The 14,959-nt window shown below is 44.1% G+C and overlaps 1 protein-coding gene across 2 annotated transcripts in view; it reads left to right on the forward strand.

Annotated features, from left to right (window-relative positions):
- Window positions 1–58: 58 nt before the first annotated feature.
- Window positions 59–14,959, forward strand: part of VCF1 (VCP nuclear cofactor family member 1) — a 15,822-nt gene continuing 921 nt past the window's right edge. The window contains exons 1-3 of one of the 2 annotated variants that reach the window (XM_061144986.1): window positions 59–325; window positions 4,999–5,098; window positions 10,286–12,118. In XM_061144986.1, the coding sequence (XP_061000969.1) occupies window positions 105–325; window positions 4,999–5,098; window positions 10,286–10,420 (456 nt within the window). In that variant the 5' untranslated portion in view covers window positions 59–104 and the 3' untranslated portion in view covers window positions 10,421–12,118. Of the gene's footprint in view, window positions 326–4,998; window positions 5,099–10,285; window positions 12,119–14,959 lie in introns of those variants that run through there. The other variant, XM_061144985.1, reaches the window with a different exon arrangement.

The raw sequence follows: 14,959 nt of genomic DNA on the forward strand, positions 1-14,959 counted from the left end.
CACCCCCCCGAGCCCGCCTCTTCCTGTGGGCGGGGCTACCGGTCAGCGCGGCTGGGCTCGCGCCACTGCGCACTCGCGGGAGGGCGGTACCACGGCGCTGCGACATGGGGGGGCGCGGAGCAGACGCCGGAAGTAGCGGAGGGACGGGTGCCCCCGAGGGGTACTCAGCGCCGGCCGCCTCCGCCAGAGCCGCGGCCAAAGCCAAGGCCCGAGGGGGTGGGCGTGGCGGCCGCCGGAACACGACGCCCTCCGTTCCCTCTCCTCGCGGAGCGGCGCCGCGTCGCTCGTCTCCATCGGCTGCCATGAGCGAGCGCCTCCGCCCCAGGTGTGTGCAGGGCACCCTCTTCCCCTCAGCCCCTCGCCGGGTGTTGTGTCCTGGGGTACACGGAGCCGAGGGAGGCACGACGCTGTGTCCGACCAAGCCTGGGCCCTGCGGGTCTCCGTGTGGGTGCCTTGCCGTCCGGGCGGGGAGAGGGGAGGGATGCTCGGCTGACTGGGAACCTGGTCCCCAGGGGCGCCGAAGCGGTGACTCCTCAGGGTCCGGGGTCGCCCCTCGACCCCATCTTTTCTCCCCCGGCCCCCCGATCTTTTCCTGTTTGGAATGAAGTCCGGTCGGTCCCGGCGGAGAGAAGGGGGCCCCAAAGCTTCCCTGTCCTAAATTTAGGAAGGTGGGGGGTTGGGAGGAATGGCCGATGTTCGAGAGGAGCCTCTCGAGCGCCTGTGAGGGGACGGCGGGGCGGAGAGCCGGTCTCCCGAAGGTCGGGAAGAAGGACTGGGCTTAACTCCGCAGGACGGAAGGGTTAGGTCAGATCGAAGCCCTTATGCCCTGCTGGGCCGTCGTGGACGCAGAATGGGCGAGGGCCGAAGTGGTGACCTGTGGCTTCCCTCCTCGGCCGTAGCGTGAAGAGCAGGCAGAATTCGAAACAGTTCGGGTGCGGAGCCGTTTGACTCCGAAGGCGGGAGGTAGGGCTGTATTGCGACGCACTTTTCCTCCCAGCCAGGACCCGGGGCTTAACCTAGAGGGTGCTGAGGATTTCTTGATAAGGACTCTGGAGAGTCCGGACCAAGCCGCGATTTTTCTTTTCTTTTTTCTCATTTCTCACCTCTGTGAACAGGTTAGGGAGGAAAAAGTTGGGATTGTACCCCAGAATGGAGAAGTTGGACTATTACTCGGAATTAGAAAAATCCCTCATCGTGGAGTTTGAACTGAAAACTATAGATCACTAAGTCCCGTCTTTCATTCTTCTGATCGGGAAGCAGATTTAGAAAGCTCAATTGGTTTACCTGGATCTTTCTAGGCCAATATTTTGGCCATCTGATGCAAAGAACCGACTCATTTGAAAAGACCCTGATGGAAAGATTGAAGGTGGGAGGAGCAGGGGACGACCGAGGATGAGATGGCTGGATGACATCACCGACTTGATGGACATGAGTTTGAGTAAACTCCGGGAGTTGGTGATAGACAGGAAGGCCTGACCGTGCTGCAGTCCTTGGGGTCACAAAGAGTCGTACAGGACTGAGTGACTGAACTGAACTTCTAGCTTCACTGTTCTCTTCATTTTTTTTTTTTTTTCCAAAATAGTCTCAGTGAAGCTGAAGTGAATAAGATGGGGATTGCCTTGGTAAATTATGCTGTAGGGTTTGTTTCATCCCTCTTATGTTTTCAGTGATTTCGAATGTAATTGACAGTTTCCACGGGGACCCGGCCCTGGAGCATATTAATTCATGGGGTTGAGATTCTGGAAAGCATCTTGGAAGTTCTTTAGGACAATAGTGAAAATCAGGAGTTCTCCAAACTTCTGCATGTTGATTTGGGTCATGTGAGAGGGCCATAAAACTTCTACTTGTATATGAAATAAGAGTGGGCTGAATTTGAAGTTAGGGGCCCAGTGTACCAACTTGCTACTGAGATTAGTCACGAGATCCTCACGTATAGGAAGCCTGATGTAACTGCCAGTTTTTTCCTTCCCACACCCAGTCTGTACTTCCAGCAGTCCCGCCGGATGTCTCACATATCTGAAAAAGTCTAAATATTTCTCTGAAAAACATTCCTTTTATTCAGTGCTGTACACAAATACTCTGGATGCGCTTATACTCCTAGCAGATTTCTTTTATCTTGTTCACACAATCTCACATGGTAGCTTCTTTACTGTGAAAGAAGTCACGTGAGTTGGCAGTGCTTTCTCTGCTCCCATGTGTTTTGTAGTACAGTGGATCAGATCCAGCTGTCTTAGCATCTTCAAGTCGGTTCAGATCTATGGATCTGTTCCCACAATTTTAAGAGGAAGGGTTGTTCTATGATGGTGGATTTTCAGACAGGAGGGGTGGGTGTGGGTATGTGCGCCTGTGCTTGCTCAGTTGTGTCCAACTCTTTTCAACCCCATGGACTGTAGCCCGCCAGGCTCCTCTGTCTATGGAAGGATGTCCAGGCAAGGATGTCGGAGTAGGTTGCCATTTCCTTCTCCAGGGGATTTTCTCGACCCAGGGATCAAGCCTGCCCTCTTGCATCTTCTGCATTGGTAGGCGGGTTCTTTAGGAGCAAAGCACTGGGGAAGCCCTGTGTGGGAGGGAGGCCCCTACTCCAATTAAAACATCCGTTATCTCTTTTATAAATTGAAGGATTTTTTTTTTTTTTTTGGTAGGGTGAAATAGTTCTGTCATTTTTTAAATAAAGTTTGAAAACCACTAGTCTATGTATTCTAGGATTTCTTCTGTGCTCAGTCTCTAGGAGGGGACAGGAGGGTTGGAGAGAAGTGAAGTGATGAAAAGTGATGTATTCTGCCATCCTGAGAAGTAACATGCTAAACAATAATCTGTAACTAAATGGCTAGGGAGAATGTAATTAGTTATAGGGTGCTGCTCAAATTATAACTTGGCCTATGGCATTAATGTTAAAAGTTACAATTTGACTGACTGTGTTGAGCATGAAGCTGTGGTTTTGCAACATATTCATGATGTTGTTGAAAGAAATGCTTCAAGGATGAATTCTGCAAAGAGCTTAGAGAAAGGAGAATGAAGAACAGGTAGGGCTCATTCTTAATCCAGAACCACCCAACGGAGAGAACTCCCAAAAGGCCAGAGAGATCCTTCTGGTACCTGGAGACATCAGCTGATTATGAGGCAGGGATATTTCATGTGACTTTCTCAGAGTTTAATTGAAATCTTCAAAACCAGCCCATCCTCTTGACATTCATCGTCTTGTCACCAGAAAGATAATAACCTTATCTCCCATTATAAATGAGGAAATTGGAAAGTTGTAGTCAGGCCCGTGAGTTTGCTAGCAGTGACTCAGCAGCCCCGGCACAATCATCTGTTGGAACGCCGATAAAAGAGGAGTTGGGGGACCGTCACCGTCATTGGAGGAGTTTCTCTCTGGGCGGCAGCTGGCCTTCCACCAGTGTTGGAACTGTTGTCATGTCAGGATGAGTGTAGCGATTTCTTGGTTCAACTAGCACATCCATTTAATGATTATTAAAGCCTGGTATTTATGTAGTTTTTAGCCTCCAGTACTTCAAGGTAAGATCTAATCCCCTGAGAGAAAGGTAAGGAGCAGGTCTTATTTTGTAAACAGCTGAGTCTTAGGATGCTGCAGTCCATGGGGTCACAAGAGTCGGACACAACTGAACTGAACTGAGGCTTAGACTGGTGCAGCCCCCTGCCGGTTGGCTAGTGCTTCCTCAGAATCACACACCCCATGTTTATCATTCCAAGCCTAAACTGGGTCCATACTCATTGATTAATAATATTAGATGCGTTCACAAGTAAGAGAGAATTGAGCTCAGGGTGATAAAATTTTTGCTAATGTCTAGACCTGATCAAAGCCCCTCTACTCATGTAGAATGTGTAACTGTATTGAAGATAATGTGTGTTCAAATTCAGTATTTTCCAGAAAGCTCTTTTACCCTCTAGATAGAGCAACTTGAACCCTGAAGAGTTTTCATTATAACAGCTTATGCTGCTTTGTATAAACCAGCCTCTCTCCAGCTCTGTCCAGTAGAATTTTCTGTAGCTTTTCTGTCCATGGCAAGTGTACTGGAGCGGGTTGCCATTTCCTTCTCTGGGGGCCTTCCCGACCCGGGGATTGAACCCAAGTCTCCTGCGTCGCAGGCGGATTCTTCACTGCTGAGCCACCAGGGTAGCACAGTTCCATGCAGTTTGACTTAAAAGTATACCTCTTTTAATTTATTTCTATTTTCTAACTGGAGTTCAGAAGTCCTAACAGCACTCAATTCTTGCATAGAAAATATACAAACTCTGTCTCCATCATACACCCCAGAATACTTGACCGAGAAACAGGTGTGATTTTTCTTTAAACCTGGACGTTTTAAGCAACTGGTGCTGCAGTGTAACGGTAACAAGCTGGTGAAGTAACTTCTCTTACAATACCGGGTGGTGCAGCCAGTCATCAAGTTAATGTGTCTGAGAGCCACCTTTGCAGTGATTGTCCAGAAAAGTAATGTGATGCATTAGAGGGCAGAGAGCTTTTGTGTTAATGTGATAATTGGGGGGAAATCAGAGATGAAAGAAAATGAAAGAATAGAGGCTACCTCCAACCTCTAATGCTCTTCCTGTGTAGCACAGTTTTTATAAGGATTTTAAGCGTAAACAGGCAAAGGCAGCCACTCCCGTCTTAGATGTTGTCCCATGGACAGGAGTAAAATTAGAATAACTTGGAATGGTAATTTCAGGAAATGGAGGACGAGCTCACCTTAATTAGGTAGAGTTGGAGAGCTTAGTCATCAATGTCTTCCTGCTCTTGTTTATTCCCAGCAAGCATTTCAAATCGTCAGGCTTCTTTTTAGAAATTAGTTGTACTAATTTAAGCTCGACCTTCCTCCTGTTATTTTACATTTTTGCTCTTCTAACTTTTTTGCCTGTTGGGATTATCATATGACAATCTATCTCTTCAGGCAAGAGGGCAAATTAATATGTTTAAATTACAGTTTGAAGTGTGCAGAAGACCAATTTTTTCTTTTTCTCTTTGTGATGTAATTCCAGAAAAAGGAGAAGGAATGGCAGTGAAGAAGACCACCATCTCCCCCCACAGACCAAAAGGAGCAGTAGAAATCCTGTCTTTCACGATTCTTGGGACACAGAGGTAGGAAGTGTGGTGGAGAGCACCTGCTGTTTTCATTGCTTGAGCCGCTTTTGGGTAATGAAAATTATTCTTTGAATAGGGAAAAGTGATCTGAGTTGATTGCAGTGTTTCTGACCTTTTTTTTTTTCCCTTTCTTCTGAGTCATGGCTGTTTTGAGGATGCTACCCACTTTCTCCACAGCAAAACAGCCTGTGTCTGCATGTAGTAATATATACACATGCCCAGAATTTGTATGTTACAGGTTTCATGGACCTCTGAAAGCCCATCTTTGAACCCTTCTTGGTATTTCAGAAGCCAACTTCTTTTCTTTCTTTTTTTTTTTAGATATATGGACCATTTTAAAAGTCTTTGTTGAATCTATTACCATATTGTTTGTGTTTTGTGATTTGGGTTTTTGGCCTTGAGGCATGTAGGATCTCAGCTCCCAACCAAGGATAGAATCCACACTCCCTGCATTAGAAAGCAAAGCCCCAACCACTGGTTGGGGGACGAGCCTCTGAACTGAGATTTCCTGGGTGCCTCAGTGTCCCTCCTGTGCACTGAAACGCCTGGTCTGCAGTGAGGGAGGGAAGCCGACCGGATGCTGCTATTATTAATAAACGACGCACCTGAAGCTTTGACCCTCAACAGTTGTTGGCCTGAGAGAGAAACTCCTCACTGCAAAGGTCCCTAAGCACCGGCCTCACCGCTTAAAGCAGAATTTCATGCCTCCCGATTCTCACAGAACCAGAATAATTTGTACTTTAGTTCTTGATAGTAGGATTTGATCTATATCCGGTCTTTAGCAGAAATCCAAAGTAACTCCCTCAAGGAGGGAAAAATCAGTAACTGTCAGGTAGGTAATCCTCATTCAAGAGCACCTGATGCACCCCAGAGCAGACTTGATCCTTCTATGTGGAGACTGAACTTTCTGTAGCTCTTATCCCCCCTTTTAAATCCTTGTATCATTTTTTTTTCCCTTTAGAGTAGCAGAAAAGTGTTGAGCTGTTGGTTAACGTGGTAACTAGGGAATTTCACAGATGGAAGAAAACCAAAGATTAAAGGCTGCCATGAACATCTAAGGATAAGAATTGAGTTTCCGTGATTCTTTTGAGTTAAGACTATTCATTAAAAGAGTATATGATGATTACTTTGATGGTATCAGTGTAAATATTTCTTTACTTGTGCCTGTATGTCAATCCTGCTGTATGATGTTTGCATTAGTTCAAAGGCACAGCAGATCTTTTTATTTATTTATTTATTGTATTGATCTTTTTCCCCCCTGGGTCTACAGTTTTAATGCCTGAGAGCAGGAGTATAAATGGTCATTTTTAAAAAAAATCAATCATTTCTGATCCCTTATTTTGAATAAGACTCCCTAGTATTAGGTTTGGTTGTATTTTGATTGCTGTTGGTAGAGAATGACCCTCACTCCCTTTCTGATACCCATGCATTGGTCTCACAGAAGAAGTTGGTGTATTGTTGTTCAACCTGTGGGTTCATGTGTGTTGTTCTTACTTGTCCAAAGAATTTGAGTGATTAAACCACTCTGTAGTTATTAGCCAGAAGGGTGGACTGGATTGCCCTGATAATAGTTAACAGTCAGTACAGGTACTTTTCACCTGTCATGGTGACCTGGATTTGCTGGTGGGCCCTTGGTGTCGTCACGTTTACCAGCATCCGCTGCTGGTGAGTAATGTGGCCTGCCGAGCAAACCCCGGGGGTGCTGGAGCGGCAGATGGCAGGGGGTCTTTAAAACAGAGAGTTCAGTCCTGGGTGATTAAATCTACCGCTGGAGTAGGTCATCATGTTTATAGCGTAGAAAGAGCCAGGTTAGAGACATTGGGGTGCTCGTTGGCAATTGTGTACAAAGGGGAATATAATAAGTCATTACTAGTGAATTCTTAATTTTATAATTTGCATAATAAAGTCTGCCACTTCTGCTGCTAAGTCGCTTCAGTCGTGTCCGACTCTGTGCGACCCCATAGACGGCAGCCCACCAGGCTCCCCCGTCCCTGGGATTCTCCAGGCAAGAACACTGGAGTGGGTTGCCATTTCCTTCTCCAGTGCATGAAAGTGAAAAGTGAAAGTGAAGTCGCTCAGTCGTGTCAGACTTTTCGAGACTCTATGGACTGCAGCCTACCAGGCTCCTCCGTCCATGGGATTTTCCAGGCAAGAGTACTGGAGTGGGGTGCCATTTCCTTCTCCAATAATAAAGTCTATTATTAGTGAAAATGGGATCTTTTAATTCTAAGCTAGGGCCAACAAGGTATATTTCTTTAAAATACTTAAGAGAAACCATTTCCTGTGTCTTTCTTGAAATACTTAAGTTTAGAATTTTTTTTCTTGTAACATGAACAACTTTCATTTGGTTAATTTCCAAAACTCACTGTTTTCTCCTAAATGTAATAATATTGGCAGGTACTGTGAAATAAGACATGAGGTGTTGGAATTATTTTGAACTGTGCCACAAGTTAAGTCATGCTTATCTGTAAAATGGAGATGGTATGGGCCTCTTTTTCCCTCGATTCTAGGAAGCTGAAGAATGTGAACCGACTTGCCAGATTAGTTATGTAAAGAGAAATTTTGAATCTACTTGTACATTTTCTTCCTGTCACTTTGGTGGGTGTTATGATCTCTACTTTTTAGATGGAAAAATTGGGGCACAGAAAAATAAAGTCACTTGCCCAGAGATACATAGCTAGTACAAGGCAGGTCAGTGAGCCCCAGAATATGAGCTACCCACAGTGTGTACCGTCTCCCAGAAGACAGATCAGAAGGTCTGAGGGACTTTGCTAAATATATGCAGGGCTGCTAGGTCCTGGACTTCTCTTGAATCATGGGAACAGAGAAGAGTATTTTTCCCACTTAATGCTCTGAAACTGTATTAGCTCAAAAGCAAGTTTAGTAAAGAAATTGGGGTTTGGTGTTCTTTTCGACTCTGATGGTCTTTGCCTTAAAGATGTTGAATATTTACTCCAGTGGCTTAGATTTAATGACTTGGGAGCTTTAGGGTAGTATTTTGAAAATTGAGATATAATTTACAGATATAGGAATAAAAAAGTTTTTTGAAAGCCATTCTAGATGATGCCTGGTAGTTAAGGTCTAAGGCAGGTTCCATTTTCTGTCTGGTGAGTAAGTGAAGTGATTGGTCACTTTGTGCCTTCCCGTTGAGTCCTTTACAAAGGTAGCCCCATTCCCTGACCTCACACAGCGACTAGATGGGTAAAAACTAGCTGAATTTAACTGATTTAGGCTGACCTTCCCTTAGGCTGGCCGTTTCGGTTTGAATTGTAGCTTTGGTTACAGGAATGATGGCTCTTTATTTTCAGCTTGAACATCTTTCTTTACAAATTACACTGGACACTTCTACTGAGTCTGGCCTCTGGTGTGTAGGTAAATGCCTTAAAAGTAGTACTGCTATCTGAGTGAATGAAAGCTGTACTGTTTTTAAATACAAAGACTCCAACTTTAAAAAAACTTTATTTCACTGTGCCAGGACTTAGCTGTGGCATTCAGAGTCTTAGTTGTGGTATGTGGGATCTAGTTCTCTGGTCAGGGATCGAACCAGGGCCCTCTGCATTGGGAGCACAGACTCTTAGCCACTGGACCAGCAGAGAATCGCGCCCCCCCCCCCCCCCTTTTTTTAATACTTTTAACTCACCAAGATTGAGCTTTTAAAGATCTTTTGGATCACTGTAAAATCATAGCAGGTAGAGAATGAGAAGATGTGGAAATAAAACAGAGGTGGCTTAATTGGAACAGTCTGTCTTGTTCTTGTGTTTACTAGAAGGGAAAATCTTTGATGTCATAACCCTGAAACCCCAAGGGTATTTTATTAGGAGTGTAGAGGCATGACAAAAATAGCCGAACCAGGGGGGTCTGTGCATGGCTACGATTAGGATCCCATAGGTCCTTTTGTCTTAACTGATAAGAATTAGCAGAATGTTAGGTAAATTTTTTTTTTTTTTTTTTTTGAACAGTGTGAATTTATATGACCCTGGGAATATTTAGCATAGCTTTGTAGGAAGGTATTTTAAGACTTTGTTTTTGCTCATTCTTATCGTTAATCTGTCTCGGATACTGGACAAAACTGTTTTGGCAGACTCTAGGGTGAGGAGTTAAGGTGGTGTACTTAAAACCCTGTAGCGGGGGACTTCCTTGGTGGCTCAGTGGTAAAGAATCCACCTGCCATTGCGGGTGACGAGGGTTCGGTCCCTGACCTGGGAGGATCCCACATGCCACAGAGCAACTAAGCTCATGCACCCCCGGCTCTTGAGCCTGTGCTCTGGAGCCCAGGAGCTGCAGCTACTGAAGCCCACGTGCCCTAGAGCCTGTGCTCTGCAAGAAGAGAAGCCACTGTGATGAGATGTCCTCGCACCGCAACTGGAGAGCAGACCTGCTCGCCACAACTAGAGAAAAGCCTGTGCAGCAACGAAGACCCAGTACAGCCAAAAATAAATTTAAATTAATTTAATAAGCTGATGCTGAAGCTGAGACTCCAATACTTTGGCCACCTCATGCGAAGAGCTGACTCATTGGAAAAGACCCTGATGCTGGGAGGGATTGGGGGCAGGAGGAGAAGGGAACGACAGAGGATGAGATGGCTGGATGGCATCACCGACTCGATGAGCATGAATTTGAGTAAACTCCAGGAGTTGGTGATGGACAGGGAGGCCTGGCGTGCTGCGGTTCACGGGGTCACAAAGAGTCGGACACGACTGAGTGACTAAACTGACTGAAGAAACTATTAAAAAAAAAACAACACAAAAACCCTGTCACAAATTAACTCTGAAATTATTAGGTTGGGGCAAAAGTAATCACAGTTTTTGCATTGTTGAAATTTGCCATTTGATATTGAAATACAGGGCTTCCTAGGTGGTGCAAGTGGTGAAGAACCCGCTTGCCAGTGCAGAAGACGTAAGAGACTCCAGGTTCTATCTCTGGGTCAGGAAGACGATCCCCTGGAGGAGGGCATGGCAGCCCACTCCAGTATTCTTGCCTGGAGAATCCCATCAACAGAGAAGCCTGGCAGGCTACAGTCAGTAGGGTCACAAAGAGTTGGATACAACTGATGTGACTTAGCACACATATACATTGGAATACATTCTAAATAAATGTGGTTATGTTATACATCATTTTAATGTGCATTTCTCGCTTTTATGTTTTTTATATGACTTAACTATTTGCTGTTTGTATTTATTTTAGACAATAGAAACGATGTTAGACAAAAAGCAAATTCTAGCAATTTCCTTATTTGAGTTCAAAATGGTTCGTAAAGCAATGGAGACAACTCTCAACATCAGCAGTGCATTTGGCCCAGGAACTGTAATGAACGTATAGTACAGTGGTGGTTCAAGGAGTTTTGGAAAGGACGAGAGAGCCTGAAGATGAGGAGCGCAGTGGCCGGCCGTGGGAAATCGACAGCGGTCAGCTGAGACCATCGTGAAAGCTGATCCTCTTACGGCTACACAGGAAGTTGCCCAAGAACTCAACGTTGACGATTCTATGGTCATTTGGCATTTGAAGCAAACTGGAAAGGTGAAAAGGCTCGCTAAGTGGGTGTCTCATGAGCTGATTGAAAATGAAAAAAATCGTAGTTTTGAAATGTCATCATCTCTAATCCTGTGCATCAACAGTGAACCATTTCTCAATCAGATTGTGACGTGTGATGAAAGGTGGATTTTATACAACAACGGCAACGACCAGCTTAGTGGTTAGACCGAGAAGAAGCTCCAAGACGCTTTGCAAAGCCAATCTTGCATCAGAAAAAGTGGTGGTTACTGTTGGGTGGTCTGCTGCTGATCTGATCCACTACAGCTTTCTGAATCCCAGCGAAAACATTATGTCTGGGAAGTATGCTCAGCAAATTGATGAGATGCACCAAAAACTGCAATGCCTGCAGCTGGCATTGGTCAACAGAAGAGGCCCAGTTCTTCTCCATGACAATACCTGACCACATGTCATGCAACCAATGCTTCACAAGTTGAATGAATGGGACTAGGAAGTCTTGCCTCATGTGCTGTATTCACCTGACCTCTCCCCAACCAACTGCCACTTCTTTGTGTCTTGACAACTTTTTGCAGGGAAAACTCCCACAACCAGCAGGAGGCAGAAAATGCTTTCCAGGAGCTAGTCGAATCCCGAAGCAGGGATATTTATGCAACAGGAATAAGCAAACTGATTTCTCGTTGGCAAAAATGTGTTGCTTGAAATGGTTCCTATTTTGGTTAATAAAGATGTGTTTGAGCCTAGTTATACTGATTTAAAATTCATGGTCCGAAACCATAATTACATTTGCACCGACCCGATAACTTTTTAAAAGATCCATTCAAACTGGAGGAACACTCCTTTCAAAAGTGTTAGAAGTGTTAGTCACTCAGTTGTGTCTGACTCTTTTTGACCCCCTGACCTGGGGCCCACCAGGCTCCTCTGTGGAATTTCCCAGGCAAGAATGCTGGAGTGCGTTGCCATTTCCTTCTCCCGGGGATCTTTTCAACCCAGGGATTGAACCTGGGTCTCCCACATTGCAGGCAGATTCCTTTATCGACTGAACCACCAGGGAAGGCTCGCTGTTCAAGTTCTTGAAATATTTGTGATGCGTTGCATCAGCTCCGAGTACGGATAGCTACCCAAGCAGTTTCATCTTGAACCTGACTGTTGCCTTGTTGAGTAATGAGGATACATACATGTTTTTAGGCAGGAACTTCAAACAGATGATGTGGCCTAACTCTGTCTTGTAAGGAGTGACCCCTGTATTTTCTTCCCATGCATATTTAGGAAGTGGTTTTAATTGGCCTACTGAACTCATTTGGAGTCTAATGGGCCCACTGAGAGCTCTCTTAACCCACTGAGAGCTTACCAGACCTGGAGCTCACTCAAGTCACTGGGCACTTTGGGAGCACAGTTTTAAGTTAGAAGCCCTGGTGGACTTGGCTGGGATCACCTCTTGTAATTCGCATTCTACAGTGGCCTTAGGGTGAACTCATTCTCACTCCAGGGATGGAGTGTGTAATACAACCAGCAAGATTTTTTTTTTTTCCTTTTCAGGCTCATGTAAATGAAAAGCACCACTGAACTGGGAGATGGATGTGAGGGGAAGCCGGGGCTTGAAGGAAAATAAAATACGATGTTGCTCTGCTTTTCTAATTAAGAGAAAGCATACAACTCTAGGTAATAAATGTACACATGTATTCCGGCTTGCTCTCTATGAAGCAGAGACTCACTAATTAACAGCCCCGCCTGGGGGACTTTCTAAAGGTTATTAGTAGAAAGAGTCTTCAGAGTTATTTTGTTCCTACCATGGGTATAAATGGGCTCTCTCTCAAACTGAGTTCTCACTGTGGAAAGTAAAATTCAGGGCAGCCTAGCTGAGCACCAGGCGCTCCTCTGCTGTGTCATTGGAGCCGCGTGAACTAAGAAAATAAGCTTTGGCTTCTGTGTCCCCGGCTCCACGGTTTAGATGTATTCTTCTTTCTGCCAGAAACAGCGCGTGTCCCTCTGCCTTCTCTCAGGCCTCTGAGTGTTTTTCTGGTACTTCTCCCTTCCCTGCCCTCCACACAGTCTGATCCAGAAAAGTTCCATCAAGCGGGGGAAATGCAGTTTTCTTTCTTGTCTCAGGTTTCCGGGTTTTATAAGACAAAACGATTGATTTCTGCATATATCTTAAGGCTTTGCTAGAGACTTAAAATTCAGTTTTACACCTTCAGGGGTAAAAGGAAATAATGGTCTTTCCTTTATCCCATAAAGTTAAGATCTGTTAGAGTAACTTTTCAGCCTTTTTGAACTGGTCCCATAGAAATGCTTCGTTTTGTGATGCGTACATACTGAATATACTTGTGCATCGTTGAAAAAAGTCTCACAGAACCAGTGCCCTTATCGTGTTGCACTGTTTGATATTATGCTGGTTGCTGCTGGCCCATCCGTGGATGGTGACATATTCCCTGAAGCCCCCATCCCCCCAAGTGCCAAGACGGGTCTGAGAAGGCAGCAAGTAGGAACGAGTGCACCTCTGAAAGAGATTTGTTTTGTTTTCACCTTTAATGACAGTATGTATGGAAGGTTTTATGTGTATTAAAATAACTTACAAAGTGCATTCACCTGGATTCCCAGGTTTCTCTGTAGGTTCTCTCTTAGTCTAAAAGCATCATCAACCTGCTGTCTCCTAGTGATTGAACTGAAATAGTTCAGAGGTTCTTAAGCTGTTACATTAAATGAGACTAACAGCCTTCCTAAAATGTTACTGATAGTATCATTGTATTTTTTTAAGTCTCAGTCTTAGAGTCAGAAAAAACTGAAGACCTTACTCTCTTGAAGTAGCACTGTTTAGTTCTTTAGCATTTTGTCCTCAAAAGAAGTATTTTTTTGTAGAAGCTGTAGAAAATATTTTTTTAAAGTAGGTCTAAATGCTAAATATTTTGGCATGTCTGTCCTTCTAGAATATTTTTGGTGTACTTGTGTGTATACATAAATACTTTGAAAACCAGCAGACCTACTGTACGTTATTCTGTAACCTATAAAAAACGATGTTAAAGATCTCTTTCTTCCTCAGTATATGTAAGTCTCCATCATCACTGTTAACCAGCTTCATCGTTAATAGTTTCATTGTTGTGGATTACAATTCATGTATTACATTTTATATACGTTACTTTGTGGTTTCATCAGTTGTCTGTAATTTTAGACATTTAGGTTGTTTCCGTTTTTAGCTATTATAAACAAGGCCACGCTAAAGATTTTAATACATGTCTTTAAAACTCTGAGTTACAGGATACTTAGAACAGCCTAGAAGCTGAAGGTGCTTGTCCCCTCCCTCCCCTCTTTAAGAGCATCTGTACAGCCGTCTTCTCTGTTTATTTGAAGGAATGTCCATATTTTCTCACAGTAGTGTCACCATTGCTATTAGAGTATGAAATAAAGATAAAATATAAACTTGACTTACTAGAAACATTCTAGTTTTATCTTGACTTACTGGATTCTAGTTCTTGCCTTAATTTTCAGACAGTGCTTGTAACGAGAAATGGTAAAGAAAAGCACGGAGGACGCAGAGTGCTCTTGGTGGTGGGTTTCTTCCCTAGTGCGGTGGCCTGCTCGTCACCTGGCCCAGCCATGCTAGGGATGCTGGCGGCAGTTCTAGCTAGCTTCTATACTAGGTCAAGGGAGACTTTCATGGAACAATGTTTTTCTGTTTGAATTGGCTTTGACTTCTTAGGTCTTCAAGTAAATGTACAGTAATTGCTGCTGCTGCTTAACCCTACGATCTGGTCTTATTCAGCCTCTTAAAATGCTTCCATGAGTTTGTTTTTGTAGAAAGATGGGATATGTTGTCTCCTATTGCCTCTGGGCGATGGGCTCCATGACCTGTTAGTATAAGTCCCTGCAAATGATTCTCAGACCATGACATTTCTTGGTTTAAGAATGGACATTCGTGAAACATGGCTTTTTTTGCCATTTCAGTTTATATACATATTGTTAGGTGTAATTTTTTATCAGAAAGTGAATAGAACTAGCTTTTTAAAAATCACGTTTAAATTATCTGGAAGCATGTATGTGTTTATTCTTATAATGGAAACACACTGCAAAAAGTTGTAGGAAAGGGTAGAAAAAAACCTCCAACTATAATTCCTCCATCTAACATAATTATTGTGATCTGTTTCTTTCTGGTCTTTTTCCTAATCTGTAGATTTCACACGATGGAAGGCAGGCATTTCAAAACCAATGTTTTTGTCGAAGGGAATATAAATTTAGATGTGTCCCCCCCAAGAAAATTCTACACAAGAGCATTGACCTCCAGAATTGTTTCTCCTCATGCGTTGCTTCTTTCCGGCACGGTGTCGTGTTGAGATGTAAATGGGAAAGGGCGCTGCTAACCGAGTTACTGGAGCT

This window comes from Dama dama, chromosome 5 (genome assembly GCF_033118175.1).
Source record: "Dama dama isolate Ldn47 chromosome 5, ASM3311817v1, whole genome shotgun sequence".
NCBI lineage: Eukaryota > Metazoa > Chordata > Mammalia > Artiodactyla > Cervidae > Dama > Dama dama.